Raw genomic sequence first — 17676 nt, 5'->3', positions numbered from 1 at the left:
AAAATTAGTACAAACAGGCAGATGAAACAGTCACTACTGCTGGACCTCCCTCAATGTTACTATTCATGGACTAGATAGTGATTTACTCACACTACGGGATACATTTCAATGTATTTTTGTTCCATTTTTGCCCTTTAAACTGTTATGGTTATGTAGTTGGCATTACATTTAATTCTAAGTGGTCTTACACAGTGATATTTGACAAAAATGCCATGATAGGGATCTAAAATGCTCCCAAATCGTATTTCATACACTGGGAGAACTGACCGCTTGCTGCTGGGGACAGAAAACTCCATTTGGGAGTTTCACATTTTTATCTCAGGGACATCAAAGTGTGAGGGGATGAAATCTCAGCCAAGACTGCACGGAAAATGCCTCAAACCGTAGAAGAGTTATCTGGACTTGCACAACTTCCACTCAAACAAGCAAACTGTTCCACATCACTGTGTGTAAAACACGCTGCATTATTAATCACTCAAGACTTCATGGGAAATCCCTCTAATGCATCAACAATAACAGTTCCCAGCCAGCCACGTTTATAATGGCCTTATTGTGATTTTGATTATGCGATTAATTGTGCAGCTAAATGACTAAATGTGCAGTCACTGCCCTCGCTGCTGCTCCCTTTGCTGTACTCGCACAGCAGCTTGAAGCCATCGTTTAAATCTTGAAGCCGATTGGGTGGTCCCTGAGGTAAAATACCAGCTGTCTTTTCATATATCATGAACCACAGCAAACGTCTGTCTTGTTTAGTCCCAAATAAAAACACACTCTGTCTTGTGCACACAGTGTCCCAGGTGAAAACAAGTGTGTGGATTTTCTTATTAACAGAGTCTGGTCTTGAAGTTGCAGCTGACGGCGTGCCGGAGAAGAGCAATCCAAACAGCCTCCAAAAACACCGCTCAATCCTGGCTCTTCTTGTTTACTTATGACCCCGTGTTTACACAACATTGCTGTGGTCATAAAAATACAGTCATTTCCTGTGACAGCCTAGTGAAATCCTCCAATGTACACATTTTAGGGACAGCTGCTTTCCTCAAGTAAGAATCAGAGCATTAAGCATTAGACTACGTAATCATAGACCGTAAACCACTGAAATCCAAATGTATGCATTTGTTTTCTTTTCACATGATCAGACAGAGCTGCCAGATTACACCTGTCAGATTATACATCTCTTCAACAACAGTCATAATCAAATTACTTTGTATTAGTATTCTAATGTATTAAAAATAAAAATAAATATTACTGTTGCTTTCATTATGTAAATGCACTTGCATAAATCCTTCAGGTGACAACTAACAGGAAGTGACAATATTAGTATCTTGGGTACAGTAGGGGCAATGTACATGTATGTATCCAGTGTTTTATATGAGACAAATGCAAAATAATTAAGCATCTTGATAGAAAGGACTGTAAGTGACTGAAACATTATTTGAGCTATAAGGATATACAAAATTATTGAATAGTCAAAATATTAAAGTCACATTAATTATAGTTCAAATCCAAATTATTCTGCTGTATCTATCAGTGTGTGGACTTTATTTATGTCAAAAATCTAATTTGAATGCAAATGTTTTTGGAAACTAGAAAACTTTTAGAACTAGAAAAGTTTTGCATACATTATGAATTCGAATAAGTCTTCATGGAGTGTTAACTCCATAATTCTTATTCTTATTTGTGTTTTGAAGCACCTTGTAAGGGCTTATAAGTGGCTTATCAATAGTCAGTTACAGCTTATTGCAGCTTATTATTTCTTGTTTTTAAACTTATTTTGTAATAAAAGGGATCAACAAATATTTCCTCCTGCAAAATGTTATCATAGATTTGGGATTGATGCATCTTTATGCTTTTAAAACCTTCAGCTTAACCACTGTTAATTTAGCTGGTATTTACAGCATCCTCGTCATTTCATGTCATCTGTTCTAAATCTCTCTCTCTCTCACTCTGCAGCCATGGCATGGTACTTTTTCTTGAGCCTGCTGAACAACTACTTCCTAACAATCCCTTCAAGTTGTGTCCAAACATCCTGTTTCATTCTTTTTTCTTTTTTTTTGTCTCAGCAAAACTCTCATTTACATTGACTTAATGGAAAATAAAAAGAGCTGGAAGATTTACATGGGAAGGGGGTGGGGGGTTTATGGCTATAACAGGAAATGTTTCACTGGCCTCCACCCATCTCTTAATCCAGATGTCAAGTCCTCTGAGAGGACGTCCTCACGTCAACATTGAGTCCAGTGGGCATGACTCCTTGGACGCACAAGAAAGAGATTCTATGGGAAAGCAGCCGCTCTGAAGTCATACCATTGTATAGGGTTAGCTGAGCACCATTTACTACAGGGGTGTCAAACTCAAATCCATTGCAGGCCAATTTTTATAAATTGGGAGTGGTCACGGGCCAAAACTAAAATGTATAAAAAAACCTGTTTTAATTTGGCTTGTTTTTGTCTTTCCATTAGAAATATGTAGTTTAGCTTTTCTGTACGAAAAAAGACTATAGTTTTGTATTAAAATTATTTCTGAAATAAATAGATTTTATAGATATAAGTTTATTATTTAAAAATTAAACATGTTGTTCTACTTTGATGCTTGCTCAAACATTACCTCGAGTTGAAAAATGCTGTGCAAGAGTTTGACACCCTTGATTTACTATAAGCATGACTTTGCTGCGGCCACATTGCACTATCGCCACCTCCATGAGACACTGACTCGACAGCTGTCCGTAAAGTTCTGCTTTTAGATTTAATCACTTTGTTAAACCTTTTTTACACTTGCATAAATAACATTTTGGACTGCACATAAGAACAAACACACTTCTGCTGATCTGAAACTGACAACACTAAGCAATTTGTGGTTTTTATCAACGACTCTGTGAACATGACGGAGCTAAAAAAGCTGTGCGCTGTCATCACGAGAGAGAAAAACTCCACATTTGACAGCTGACACCACAGCTCCCCCAACAATGCACTCTTAAAGCTTGCAACACTTCAATTTCGACAATCATCACTTGAAAACCTCTGACAGCTCACTTGCTTTGCATTATCATGTTTTAGGCATAACAGTCAGCATGAAGTATGTCCACCTCTACTACTAGGTGGTGATATGTCTCCTTTCAGTTTATCAGTATTAGGCACTTTCTGGATAACCAATTACGTCACAGAATAAAACAACTTTAGCTGCACAGAGTGCTATTACCTGTCTTTAAATCATCTATTAACTTCAAATCATTATTTCTGAATTATGCACTGGTCTGGATTTTGTTTTTCTCACTGTTGTATTCTTCTTCTTCTTCTTCTGTGTATAAATGCCTTCAATCATTTATGGGTCAAAGCAGTGTGAGTCCAGTTGAACATACTAGACATGCTTTAATAATTTGACTGAAAGTCTGATTTTAGTGTGGCTAACACACTATCTGGATTTTCATTAATGTCACGTACTGTCTGAGTTCTACACAAACTCTTGTGTCGCTTCGTTGTGTCAGGTTGATTCAGTCATTTGATCACAGCAAGCACTGGGGTAGACAAATACTTGCAGCCACGAAGTGAAGAAAATAAAGAAATACATAATGTTGACAATTCATTTTCTGATCCACCCCACGTCACAGAGGGAACCTGAGAACAATTAAAAGTCCTACCTTGCATCATGTTTCTGTAGGCGTTGTCAGTGATGGAGTAGATATGAGGGGGCACTTCGTGTCTTTTCTTTCCTTTGTACATGTCAATGATCTTCTCGGAGTAGATGGGCAGCATTTTATAGGGGTTCACCACCACGCAGAACAGGCCAGAGTACGTCTGAGGAAAGAGATTACGAGAAAGAAGAAGAGTCATTGGTTTGTAAAAAGCATTTATACAGGTGGAAATGTAGGAAAAATCTACTAATGAACATGAATTAGTATTTATAGGAATAGTTTTTTTTTTGCTGTTTTATGTAACCATTAGATCGGCTTTTCCAGCTGGATCTGAAGTTAGGAAAAGCACTCACTCTCCTGCACCAAAGACCATTGGGAAAATCAATCACATTTTTAGCTTGAGGGAACACAGGAGTTGCTTGTCTACTGCTGCCTTATTTGGTAACTTTGCATAACCTAAATACATTTGAATGAAGGATTTCAAACAATGAAATCATAAGATAACATATTTGAATTTACTGATGGAGGCAGCAGTGCTTTAAAAAGCAAAACTGAACTATCCCTTTAAAAAGGTATAATAACTATTTCAGAATTATGATTATATCAGGATTGAGTTTATGTCCTAGAGCCACCTGTGTAGTTAATGTTTGGATTTGAGTGAATGATTCAGTCAGTGTTCTTATGTTTTTGGTGTAAACTTACATAAATAAGGCCAGAGAAGTATCTCTCGCGGATATTGTGCAGCACTGAGGCCTCGTTCAAGCAGGTGAGCTCCGCCATGTCCTCCACCTTGCTGAACTTGGGAGGGTTCATCTTCTGGATGTCATCCTTGTTGACAGTCAGTTTCTTGGCGCTGTCGGCCAGCTCTACCAACACCTCGTCACCACGCTCCTCCTTGATGCTCGCTGCCTCGAAGCCATGCTTCTCCGATGGGATCCACACCAGCTTCTTGGCCGACCAGTCGGCCTGTGCCATGGGGCTGTTCAGGAGGTCTTTGTCAACATAGAGGAATTTCTCATCCTCACTTGGGGCCTTCTTGGACATCTTGGTTTAAGGTGGAGGGCCAACTGTTGAAGGGGACAAATGAGGTGGATGAGTAACCAAGAAAGGAAGTAAGAAGGGAGTAAGGAAGTAATGAAGGGTGGAACATAGGGAAATGGGAACAAAGGAAGGCAAGAAGGGGAAAAAAATTCATGAAGTTGTACAGTACTACTAATGGACTTTAAATATTTTATTTTAGATTAAAAGACAACAATTTGTGCACACAGGTTTATGAGAATAAAAGGATATGTGTGTCCAACATCTACTGGTGGTGATCCCTGTCACCTGCTATTGGTTGGCAATCTACATCTGATCTGCTTTAAAAATCCACCTTTTGTGCACAGTTTAATATCAACATTGCTAGGAATGAATGATGAATCATTTTCAAATGGAAATTGCAGTTTGAAACAACCCATTTGCAAATCATAAAGGCTGAAATGTAGGATGCACAAGACCCTACGCTCTATCACATTCTAAATGTATAATGCAGTGACTATTAAAGTGAAGCATGATTGTAAAATGATCTATTAAAATGTGATTGCAATTGCAATATTTGGCAGAATAATTGCACTTCGATAGTTTCCTCAAGATGTTTAGTCAGAAACATGACAGCAAAGGATGACTCTCCATAGTTAGAAGAGACATAGGCTCCAAAACTTTTCCCCTGCATCTGGTTTTGCCTCAAAGGGTTAATGTGTTTCATCCACTGGGGAGTCCCAGAGTGCACTTCTTCTCACAGGCCTTCACTTCCTCTTAACCCCACACACCCCACCAGGGAAACACACAAACAAATAGCTCCCTCAATTAGATAGAAATATTGAGCCTGGTAAACTGATATTAGCTAACCTAGGAATAAAGATGTCAGCCACTTCACCTGCAGCATCCCTGCACCTCTAATGCTCACTGCCATATAGTCCTAGTCCTACTAAAACGATGCTTAATTGACAACATCCATTCCCTCTACATCTTCCTATCCCTGCGTGTGTGTGTGTGTGTGTGTGTGTGTGCAGGGAGGCTTAGTCTCGTGCTGTGATGACCATATATGGACCCCTTGTCTGGAGCAGGACTCTTTTCTGTAGACCTAAACAGCAAGGCAAGAGAACTTCCAAACAAAGCCCATATAGGGAATAGTATGTCTCTTGTTGGCTTTGTCGTTTACTTCGATATGATAACAGTGAGGCAGAGGGACTGAGGAGGCCCAGAGCTTTAAAAGCCATGCTTCACACTGGCTCCTGGTGGCATTCATTTTTAAAGCCATTGGCCAAAATATGAACAAGTGTCTGGGACTCAGTGGGGCAGTGGGGAATAATCAAACAGGAATATGCAGCATGGTAGCAAATAAATCACCATGTCCCTCAATCAGCAACTAAACTACACTGGTCCACTCAGTCTAATAAAACTATAAAAATGTTATGACGTGGATCGGCCTCTGAACTGCTGAGTCTCCCCTGTCCTGGCACACAGTTTAATAGAGTGGGAACTATGTAAAAAAGCCAGTGAGCCTCCTGAGAAACTATAAAAGTGCACCCAAAGGACCAGCCAAACCAAACCCCCACAGAGACTACAAGAGGACCCGGAAACAGAGACTTGCCATTTGCCAAAAACTGCAAAGCTGGTGGAGTCCAGTGAAACAAGCATTCCAGGGAGGAAATGAGGAAGGGACCAGCTGATACTTTGATGGCCAGATATGACAGCAGATAAAAGTAAACCTTTCCTGACCACCCCCCCCCCCCCATCCCCCCCCCCCCCCTTGTTAGAATAAGAGCTGCTAGTGAAGGTCCTCCTCATCACCCCCCTCTACCTTTGACCCCCGTGTCAACACAGGTCTGTACTCTGGTGTCTGAAATGGGGTTGACAGGAAAAGATGACAGTCATATACTGGAAATTTAGGGTGGTGGGGGGGGTGAGGTGGTCACAGGCATCACACTAAAAAGATTAATTCTGACTCACAACACAGGGACACACACTCACTGACCTGCTTCCTTTAGAGCGGTGTTTACAAATGTTTTTGGGGTTTTTTTTAAATGGGGACCCAATTTTAAAGATGACAATGATAGGCTGTGAGATAAACGGTTGTTTTGCAGATATTATTTAATAAATCATATGTAAAAGGCTGGTGGTCCTGTCCCAGTCTCTGGAAATGACCACTTTAGAACAAAACCATCAAGCTACATCAGTATCACTTTTCAGATCATTATTATATGATGACCACTGTACCTATACACACAACACCAAGTAAAACTGAGTACAACACTTATGATGTCTAAATGGTAAAGGACAATAACATGGAAGTGGATGAACATGTCACTTTGGAGACAACATGATGACCTGCAGGGCCTCATTTCCTCTCCGAGCTGTTTCACATAATTATTCCTCCTGTTTTCATTTTGTTAATAACCATGGCACATATCGAGTTTCATGCCCCATGAGATTATTAGGACCAGAGTATTAAAATAATCAAATCATGCTGACCAAAATAGACTTATGACAACACTTTGATTCGTCCCATATTGGGAATGGTTTTGCTCAGAAAACATGCCAGCAACTGCACTGTGTGCCCGTGCACTCAATTCTTAGTAGCTACGGGACTCGCTGCTCTGTCAGAGACACATTGATGTTAAAAAAAGCTCAGCCAGAGTTTAGTGTTTAAGACATTGTGTTTTGGCATCTGTTCATGGTTCGATGAGCAATCATTGACGTCTGCTTTATCAACTGCAGAGGTCAGTGTCAAGTTAAATGAGACTAAGTCGTCTGTCTGTCTGTCTGTCTGTCTGTCATAACTGTTGTATTTTTCTTGTCATGTGTATAAACCACTTCTCACAATGATCACCACTTTGGTGGACATGTCTCTTTATATGACCATATACGGAAAACAGGAAACTCCCTGATCTCCACTGCCGGTTCCTCTGCAGATATCCAAACCTCACTTGAACTTCCCTTAACTTCATTACTACTGTACAACTGCAGTGTGTCCACAATACAGTCATTAATAGAGTTTATAAACAGTTGACTGCCTTGCGCACCTTAATACATGTATAAAAGTATATGGTTAATCAGTTACATTCCAATATGTTATTTCCTATTCTGTGTAAAGCTGTTGGAGTATGTTCTACTGTTGATACCTACTTTAATGATTTATCTATACATTTTTTTATTGTTATGTTTACATGTAGAGAACTGAGAGATTTGCTGTTTTAGCAATGCTCTAATGACCATACCGTATAAGTATTTCTCAACCACTTTAATGAACACATTAAGAGAATACAGAATTGAGTTTTAAAATACTTTTTAGTGTGTGTCAAGTATTTAGTGTGGTCTACCCTTACACTTGAACAATAGCACTACCCTGGACGTCTCTCAAACCTGCCTAATTAATGTTATTGGTAAAACCTGTGTTTGACCTACTACTGTATTTGAAATGTCAAACAAATATTTGCTGCGGAAAAACGACTGTTAAGACAGATTTGTGCATTGCATTGACATGTGTATGTATGTGCACATGTGTAGTTTGCTAAAAAAAAAAATAAGACAAACATAAAAACGACAAAGCTGGTGGTAAGACTTTTTGCATAGCATAATTACAATATATTGTGCATTTAATATTTAATATTTTACATTTTAATAGCGTGCTATATATAAAAAGCGAGAATTTGCATTGTCATTTTGCCAAACAACACGTACTTTACACATTAAGACCCAAAATGTCGTCGTCGTCCCCAAGGTTACCCTAAAAAGTGACGCAGTTAACAGTAAGAACTTGTCAACTTAGCGCTAGAACTTTCTAAATAATGACTCACAGTCCAGACACAAAATTAATATTGGTTGTTTTTTTCCTTATACATTCTCATTTATACATTCAACAAGAAAAAAGAGGTACAGTCACAAACCGTTCTGCTCGTCAGACGGACGGAATAAAAGTGAACACTCAGTGAAAGTGATGAGGACTAACAAGTGCACCACAGCATCACTGCACTTCCAGCAAACCCACGGAGTAAACGCAGAAAAAACAACAACACAGACATACTTACATCCTGTGAAGAAATGGGACTTTCAGGGGAAAACTTTGGGTTTGGAAAGTTTGGCTTTGGAGCGGCCGACGTCGACGAGATGTACTCCAAAAACGAACAGTCCAAATGACCCCCTGTCCACTTGACAGCCTTACCATTTAAACTGCACACTGGGCGCCTGGGTGGAGCTGCACCAGCGGACCCTCCCTCCTCCTCCTCCTCCTCCTCCTCCAGCATCTGCCTGGCTGCGCAGGAGGCAGTGGGCATGCGCAGCACACACACACAGCAGCAAATTAAGACAACTGACAATTCTATTCATTAATCACTTTCCGTAAACAAAGTTAGAGACACATTTAAACAGAAGAGAGTTGAAAGAAATCAACATACAAAAATACAGTCGAAAACAAATTGTTTCAAAGAATATTAAAGAAATGACTAGATTGAATAAAACAAAAGAGATAATGGGATTAAAAGGTAAAGGATTATACAGAATGTAGTATAATACAAATAAAATGAATACAAAATATTTACGTACAATAATGGTAAAACCTAAAATATTCCACAATAATTCAGTTGAAATCACCGGTGACCAAAATCGGTTAAGTCTATATTTTTTTTAAAACTGTTGAGTGATTAGAGAGGATTGATTAAAAACACAGTAAAATGAAGAAAGGTACTTACATTATAATGATTTAGCAGTTTCTGAAATTGACAGACCAGACGAGTGTTTCTTTTTCATTTTGATGCTCATTTTGAAGTTCAGAAGGTTGTCACCACTTCTGAGCTGCTGCCATGTAATTGGCTGAGAAGACATTTGCATTTAAAGGTTGTTGAACAGGTGTACCTAATAAAGTGGCCGGTGAGTGCATGTCATTATTAGACAGTTTTGTATGAACCACATGGTTAAAAATGCTGGCAGTGAGAAAGGCCCGTACAGCTGAGCACAGGTCGGCCAGAGCAGCGTGACACTGACTGAGTCAGCGTGCACAAGCCGTCCTTACAGTGACAGGCCAGAAATATCCTCTCTGGGAAGGTCTGATAATTAATGATAAATAGTCTGTATTTATATTATACATGTAACTGTTATATACAGTTACACCCAATGACTCACACTTTCATGCAGCGCATGTATGTGCCGCGCATTTTTCATGCTGCATAGCCATCAGGAGCCATGTGGGGGTTATTAAGTGTCTTGCTCAAGGACACATGTAGACAAGCAGAGCCCAGAATTGAACTCACAACCCTCCACTCTACCACTACTGTTGCTTAATCCCCAGATGAATTAAAGCAGAGTAAAAACATAAATCAGTCTAAAGGATGAAGAAGAGCAGTTTAATCCAGGACAGTGATGGAAATGGTCGTGTTTAAAGCCAGACGTATTGTTGTGTTGTACTGAGAATGTTAAGAACATTGTGTAAAATACTGTAAATATGTAAATATTTGGTGATGGGATAAAGTAGTCTCTAAATTGAATTGTGTGTAATAGGTACATTTAAGTTTTTACTTCTACCTGCTCCTTTTCAAATGTGTGATGAGATGTAAAGGTGTTGTCATTGTGAAATAAAACTATCAATCAACTCTTAACTATCTATCAGCTGTGGTATAAGTGTTGAGTCATTTATTACATATTTCTCATTTGAAAGAAGTAGTATTACTTTACTTTTTAACTTTGTTTAAAAAATAATATGTTATATTACCATCTAGTACGTTTCGCGTGAAACTGAATGAATGCACTTGATATTATTTTCTTCTAATGTGACCTGCTATAAGCTGCCCCGAGAACACACCTTATTATGTTAGCTTCTAAACAACAAAAAACTTAATTTGTAATCCCTTACACAACTTCATACACAGTAAAGTAATGATATTGCAGTAATACATTAGTGAGTAATGCATTACTCTCCAACACTGAGTTTCATCACTTCATTTATGAAGTTTCATTATGGTTCTTTGCTGTGCCAGTGACTTTGTTAACCCCAATTATTTCACATACATGTGTTTATCTATGGTGATGTACTCTGGATCACTTGGTTTACAGCATCTCAGGTAAAGAAAAGGCTGAAAAAAACCAAGTTAACTTAACTAAAAAGGCAGCTGCACACCTTGTGAGGTTGAATTATGCAATCATGGTTCGCTCCTCATAAGGCAAACAAGCTTTCCCCTCAGCACTGGAATCTCCCGTTACTGTAAGAGAGTTCCCCCCCTACACTATACAAATAACTCACAATAGTGTGCATAATGAATGTTTCTTGCTGTGTGCACATCCGACCAAAGTGTCTTTTATCACTACACATATCGCATTCCACCATCGCAAACAGCTCTACCCTCCTCCATCGCTCTCTGGCTGCATCCATCCCTGTTTCCAGCTCCGTTCTGATGAAACTTCCTATATAAGGACACCGTTCTATTTGCACCAGTAAATCAAGCTGCCGGCAGAGAGTTAGCTCTGTTTTGTGCCAGAGACACAGACTCTGTGTGTGTGTGTGTGAGAGAGGGAGCGAGAGGGGGAGAGAATGGAGAAAGGGAGACTTGGTGACAAACCAAAAACCGGACCTGTAAACTAAGTGTAACCAATTTAAGGTACAGTGTGAAAGATTTAGCAACATCTCTTGGTGAAGTTGATAGTATCAAAATCCAAAAGGCACAATTCATACAATCTGGTGATTGTACACAAATTAAACATAATTATTTTATTTTCATTCTCAGAATAGAATGTGGCGTGACGTTCACACAGGAGTAACCCAGCTTGAAAAACTCAGGGGAGACAGGGTGAGAGGGAACGCAGAGGAGGCTAATGAAGAACAAAATGAAGAGGAGGAGGAGGAGGAGGAGAGAGGAGAGAAGGGCAGCAGATACATTGAACAGAGAGGTTGCAGTATGTGCCATATAAGGAACGTGGGTCTGGACGGAATCCTCCCCAGCACTCTGTGTTACTATCAAAGTCGAGCACAGGCGAGCACCCTGAGCCCCAGTGACTAAATATGGTCCAGCAGCAATTGCATTGTTCAAACAAACAAAGTTGCTTCTATGGAAATAACCCTTATAATTTAAAGCAGAGACAGAAAAACTGGTTTATAGCTGATCAGTCCACGGCAGAGGCTCTTCATATTTTCCTCATGTATCTCCCCTAGAACAATTTTAAATATAAATTGTTTAATTAGGAAGTAATCAGTGTAATATTTCAGATTTCATCATCAAATGTACTATTCCTTGTCATAGTATATACACTCCCCAGCCACTTATATACACAGGAAACCTCATTAAGTGGCAGGAGGGGCACCTGCTGTGATCTTCTGTTTCAAGGATTGCAGTGCTGGGTGTTCAGTGATGGTCTTCTGCATAGCTGGCACCAATAAAGCACTTTTTTTCTGCTGCTGCTCATTTCTCTCTCTCTCTCTCTCTCTTCTCTTTTAAGCACCTTATCTGTAACCCCTAGAAACTGAGTGTGAACATCCCTGTAGATCAGCAGTTTCTGAAATACTCAGACCAGCAACCATGCCACGTTCAATGTCATTTAAATCACCTTTATGCCTCATTCAGGTGCTCGGTTTGAACCCTTACGAGTTCGTCTTGACCATGTCTACATTAACTCCACAGGAAAATGTTTACTTATGTTATAATTGTTGATGATGTTTAATGCACAGTGCTTATTTTCTATGCCTGAACCCAGTCTGGGATCAAGTACATCCATCCATCCATCTACTGTATTTATAGACCAAGTAAGAAGCAGACTTATTTACCCATACCCAGAGTTCTTGTTCCAACCAGTAGAATCACCCCCTGGTGGTTATTCGATGTATTCTTACTTCCTGGTTGGCATCACAGAGCAAACCGCAAGGTAACAACAACAACTGTCAGAGGACAACACAGGTTATATGTCATGTTGCCTCTAAACTCCAAGTCACTGATTTGTTCCCTGCAGGTATTTACAGGATTATTCCTCCATGACAGCTCTGTGAAAATGTCTCGACTACAATGTGAGCCATGAGAGGAGAAGACAGGACAGTGGAAGTCTGAACTGTCTGTCAGTGTGCTAACAAAATGAGTTTGTGCTAAATTTTTGGCCAAGACACTCATTCAAGGGGAGCAGAGAGAGAGAGAGAGAGTAAGCATGGACACAGGGCCCGTTATTTCAGGAATTAGTTTCAGAACTGGGTAAAGAGTCTGCATCTTGTAGCCTGATAAATGAGGCAGAGAATTAGAGCAAAAAAATGAGGAATCTTTCTCTGATTTCATTCATTATAAAAGACAGATTGACCACAATTGCAAATCAAGGTGCAAGTCTGTGTTTAAAATGGCTTTTGTTCTGGAAATGCATCGTTTTGTTGTTGTTGAATGTGTGGACATACTGTATTTATGGACACTATTTCAGTGTGTAACTACGACCCTCCCTGCGTCAGTGGTATTAGTGGACTCTTTATGTTTTACATCGCCTTGTTTTTTTGTATGTCGTGCGCAAGAAATGACAATAAAGAAATCTTGAATCTTGTTTTCCTTGTTCATGATTGTGGGAAGTTGGGATTTGTACTACAAAAATATATTAAAAGCAATAAAACTTGTGATGAATAATAAAAACGAGAATGTTCAGTGAACGTTGTAATCTGTATTAAAAAGACAGACTTGAAATTACACATGAACACGTGTTTTTCATAACTCACCTTAAACTCAATTTACTCAGCAAGTACCTGACGCTGCAGGAATTACATTTATGAACTTCTCATCTCTGTGGCTGATACTTCTGCACATACATTGTGTTATACACATAAAACTGTAGAGATCTCTAAAACAAAAATTTAATTTGAGTGTTTTTCCTTACCCTCATGTCCATACATGGCCATCTATTAGAGAGAAAATATGTTAATAGATATGTTTGACCCTCATGGAATGCCATTGCTTTCTAATTTGAGCCCGGGGCAAATGTCAGTCCACTCTGCTGCAGTCAAAAAGACCGCTACTTTTAAAAAATACTATTTATACAGCTGCCTCTTGTACACACAACTAATTAATATTGTGCAGGAGAAATTCTACCGATTACAAGGCGAACTGCCAACTCAGCAATCATATGCCATTGTTCAACTTCCTCCGCTTATATAGCCATTTTCAAGAGAGCGCTCACACGGTGCCAATAAACTTGGCATCTCAGGGCCACAGCCCTTTAAGGGTATATATGTTTTCATGGCAGCAATAATACAGATCGATAGACGTAGCTCCTTGTTGAAATTTTTACAGTGTGTGTGGTTCTTTCTTATTTTTTTATTTGTTGTGGAAATGGGATAAAGCTCTAAATACTTGAAACATGTATTAGGATAGAGGTGGACGAAGCGGTGAAACACAGAATCAGTAGATAATTGGTTCCAGAAACTTGGGCCTTGAAGTAGTGTGAGATAAGAATGTCAAGTTCCCTTAAATGGTGAGACAGGAAGTGAGATGCAAAAAAGTATGGGCTTGTTGCAGGAGATGTTTACGTGTCAGTATGGGGTCTGGTCTGCTTGTGGTGGTGGCTGTTATTTAATATGACATGTTACTTTATGACCTGCTGAAATCAATGAAAGAGGCCTTGTTAATATGATTTAATTATTACACTGGGCTGTATGTGGCCTTGTGACTAAATAAGGGCAGTGATTGGGGAATTCTCAGCCTCAGCTCTAAGGTGGCAGAGACGAGCAAAAGCTCAGCAAACATTTAGAGAAAAAAAACATGTCATGCATCTAAATAATCATGAGATATGTGACTGTTACAGGAGTGAAGAAGCACGAGTCAGTGTGTTTATGTTTGTCTCAAAGGAAAGGGTACGCAGTCACAGGGTTTGACCGCACAGAACTAAACAATTAGTGCCAAAATGTTGAGACAAACACAGGAAAATAAGTGAAGGTTATGCAGCACCAGCGTGCTTACACACAACTGTGGATGTGTTATGAGTTTGTATTGGCAAAATGTGGTAGTGAGAACCTGTTGGTGGTTACAGTGGAATTATAGTGCACTTGCTGTGGTCTGTACTGCATTTACCTTGGAACAACTGAAAGAACTGAAAGTTTACATTTCTTACACACACTGTCTACTATCGCACTCTGACAGTGTGGATACAAGGTCTGACAGTGACGGACATAAAAAACAAAAGTGTGCAAACTACTCTGGCTACCAAGCCAGAGTTATCTGTGGTGACACTGCCACCTTGTGTTACCCAACATCAACACTACTCTTACAGATGATTTTGAACAAGTGTATTGCATAAATACAAAACATTTATTTTGTTTAAAAAAAACAATTCAAAGACAAAATTCAAGTACCCAAAATATTTCACAGTTAAATAGACAAGACAAAAAAAGGAACCTCAACTATCTGTGTGAACTATTGAGCCACCACGACTAAAGCCAAAATCCATTATCCATTAGATATCAAATTCAAAACATGAACATGAAAAAATACATAAATGCTTTCTGTACTTACTGTAAGACTGCATCAACGTGGAAGTCCACAACATGGTGCAACATTTTAGTTAATTTTATATACTGGAGTGTCATAGCATTTAAAGTCCAAGCTATTCCAGTATTCAGTCCACTGTCAGGTCTTAGGCATCAGGTCCAGGTCCAGTATCACTGGCAATGGGACCAGTTGGCAGAGAGGAACCTCGCAGAAACACCTTCCCTCGATTATCACTACTGTTCAGGAAGTGGGACACTAAGCCGTAGAGAAGAGGTCTGGAAAAGAAAATGTGAGGGAAACAATGAACTTGTAGGAGAGCTTTTCACCTTCATATGTCTTTTTAACATAGCATTACTCGCCCAGGAACCTGGAGCTGCGTAATGCATAAACAGCAGGAGCTGTTCTTGAACGTGAACTGTGTTAAACTATTTTTCATTTTGAAGTTTTCACCAGCACTTTTTGGGTTTTTCCAAACATAGTCCAACTTAATGCAGCTATGTCACTGCACACGTGCTTATGTAGTTGTTGTGCTTCTACCTTGACTCCATCAGTCGTGAGGTAAAACACCTCACACACACACGTCACATGAGATCCAAACACTGAGAAACGCAGAGAGAGTCAGTCATGTGGAGCTGGTACGCTTAATCAGCTTTGTGTGAACTCATTTCATGATGTTTTAAATGTGATGGATGTTCAATGTTGCACTCTACAGACACAGTGATGTGGGATGGCTGAGAATCTGGGTCAGAATCGAGCCTTGGTCTTAATGGTTAAATGCTAATTAATATTTCAGTGCCCATTTTCAATGCTGGTATGTGATTGAAAAGTGACAGGAGTCAGGCTACAATCCCGGGTGCATCTGCTGAGTCATGTGTACTAAACTGAGACCGCAAGAGAAATGTGGACTTTATCACACAAACTGGGGGCTGCAAAGTTCAAAATTAAACTATGAAGATAGAGATCAGAGTGTCCCATACATTTCCAAGTTCTGTGTTGGACAGCAAACTGTACAGTTATTTCCCACAAACTTGTTTTTTATGTCTTACACAGATTTGGAGCTTGCATCTTCTATGACTTTCAGCTCATTGGCCAAGAACTGTCTGTCCAAGGGAGCTTCCGGCTGGCCTGACTCTGAGAACACAAACAGTACAAGAAGTACACTCTGTGACTGGAAGACGTTTTGCAATGCTTTGTAATCAATATTACAGATTTTTAAAATGGATTACAGCCAAGTACGAAAATTAACTGGAAATCATGTGTACAGTCTGTAAATGTAAACAATACATTTGTACGTACTGCATCAGCGCATTAGAAGTTTGTGATCATATAAAAACGCTGGTTGTACTTATATTTATCTCCACCCACCTGCTGTTAGTACTGAAGTAGTGTACTTGTACTTATTGAAGTCCAGGTACTCCCGGATGAGCTCGTTGATGATCAGGTTTTCGTGTGACAGCGGTGGCCGAGGTTCACGCTGGTCATCCAGGGCGCTGAACACTTCTGCCCGGATACGAGCCTTCAGCTGGCCCAGCACACCGCGGGACTCCAGCGTATCCCTTAACACTAAAACACACACATATTCACCTCATTTGTATAAACATATGGTGGTCTAACTGTACTCATGATAACAGCAAATGATAGCTTCTCTATTTTAGGTCAGCTGCTTCAGTTATTTACCCTGCCTAAATAGCTTTTTCTAAACATACGCCATACTCCACTCAATAATTTGCGAATTTAATTTTTATTTAACAAATAACAAAGTTGTATACATTTTCAAACGTGTTCCATAGTCATAGTGGCATTGATATATACCCTTCTGCAATTCGGCATAAATGTGTTGCTTATTTGTTTTTAGTATTGAGTTTCATTAATCACCACAATCGATACCGGCGAGAAATCACCAAGCTAACTGACATGAACATCAGCTAATGTTAGCTAGCAAATGCTAACAGTTGGAAACTGGGAAAGACACAACTTCATACACTTTTCTGCTTTGCAGACGGGTTATAGCTGTGCCGAGTTTGAATGTAGAGTTTGCTAACAAAGAAATCGGTGAGTTGTTCAATAACCACGTTTGTCTCGCTTTAAATGGTACTCTGGATTGTTGAATTACCAGGTTTTTGAATGGGGACTCGCAAGCGAGGACGTCTTGTCGTTGCGGTTAAGATAACCTTTGTCTATAACACGGTTCATACTTCTGGAATCTTATGTGCATTTATGTAGTCTTTCGTTTGTTTATTTGGGCTTGTAGTAAATAGTATAGCAAAATAATTAAGAAACATTGCACTCTTACCACATTTCAGTTCAGAGGTGGTCGCCATTGCAACAAGTGTAAACAAACGACACTCGGACACATGGACCTTCTGCCATCTACTGACTGAGTATAGTAACTACAACTAACTGGTATGTTTACTGTATGAAGAGGCTGCAGGTCTTGTCCTTTTATGCAGTGATGCCCTTGAATCAAAGTGCTTCAATGATGATGACGATAATAATACTTTTTCAAATCATTTATTTGATTATTATTGTTGTTAAAATAATTGTTGGGGAATCTAAGCTAATTGAATGTGTATCAGTCAC

General features: G+C 39.4%; 2 protein-coding genes across 4 annotated transcripts in view; both read right to left on the bottom strand.

Annotated features, from left to right (window-relative positions):
• Positions 1-8836, bottom strand: part of myh11a (myosin, heavy chain 11a, smooth muscle) — a 29674-nt gene extending 20838 nt beyond the window's left edge. For all 3 annotated transcript variants that reach the window (XM_058641467.1, XM_058641468.1, XM_058641469.1), the window contains exons 1-3: positions 8695-8836; positions 4328-4692; positions 3632-3788 (exon numbers count right to left, since the gene is read on the bottom strand). In XM_058641467.1, coding sequence (XP_058497450.1) covers positions 3632-3788; positions 4328-4669 — 499 coding nt within the window. In that variant the 5' untranslated portion in view covers positions 4670-4692; positions 8695-8836. The remainder of the gene's footprint in view (positions 1-3631; positions 3789-4327; positions 4693-8694) is intronic.
• A 6061-nt stretch (positions 8837-14897) lies between these two features.
• cep20 (centrosomal protein 20) lies at positions 14898-17497 on the bottom strand. The gene is made up of 4 exons (XM_058641000.1): positions 17390-17497; positions 16462-16659; positions 16143-16227; positions 14898-15371 (listed from the first exon to the last, which is right to left on the bottom strand). Exons 1-4 carry the CDS (start codon positions 17415-17417, stop codon positions 15242-15244), a joined length of 441 nt encoding a protein of 146 aa, XP_058496983.1. The 5' UTR covers positions 17418-17497; the 3' UTR covers positions 14898-15241.
• Between the last annotated feature and the right edge of the window lie 179 nt (positions 17498-17676).

This window comes from Solea solea, chromosome 10, assembly GCF_958295425.1.
Source record: "Solea solea chromosome 10, fSolSol10.1, whole genome shotgun sequence".
Lineage (NCBI taxonomy): Eukaryota > Metazoa > Chordata > Actinopteri > Pleuronectiformes > Soleidae > Solea > Solea solea.
This window is presented reverse-complemented; position numbering and strand designations above follow the sequence as displayed.

Bases quoted from the DNA above. Each gene is read 5' to 3' on its own strand.
- cep20 (XM_058641000.1), bottom strand. From the start codon at position 17,417: ATGGCGACCACCTCTGAACTGAAATGTG. The intron at 16,228-16,461 runs GTGGGTGGAGAT...TTGTGTTCTCAG, and splicing joins TACTTCAGTACTAACAGCAG to AGTCAGGCCAGCCGGAAGCT. The intron at 15,372-16,142 runs GTAAGACATAAA...TTTCTTTTCCAG, and splicing joins GATGCAAGCTCCAAATCTGT to ACCTCTTCTCTACGGCTTAG.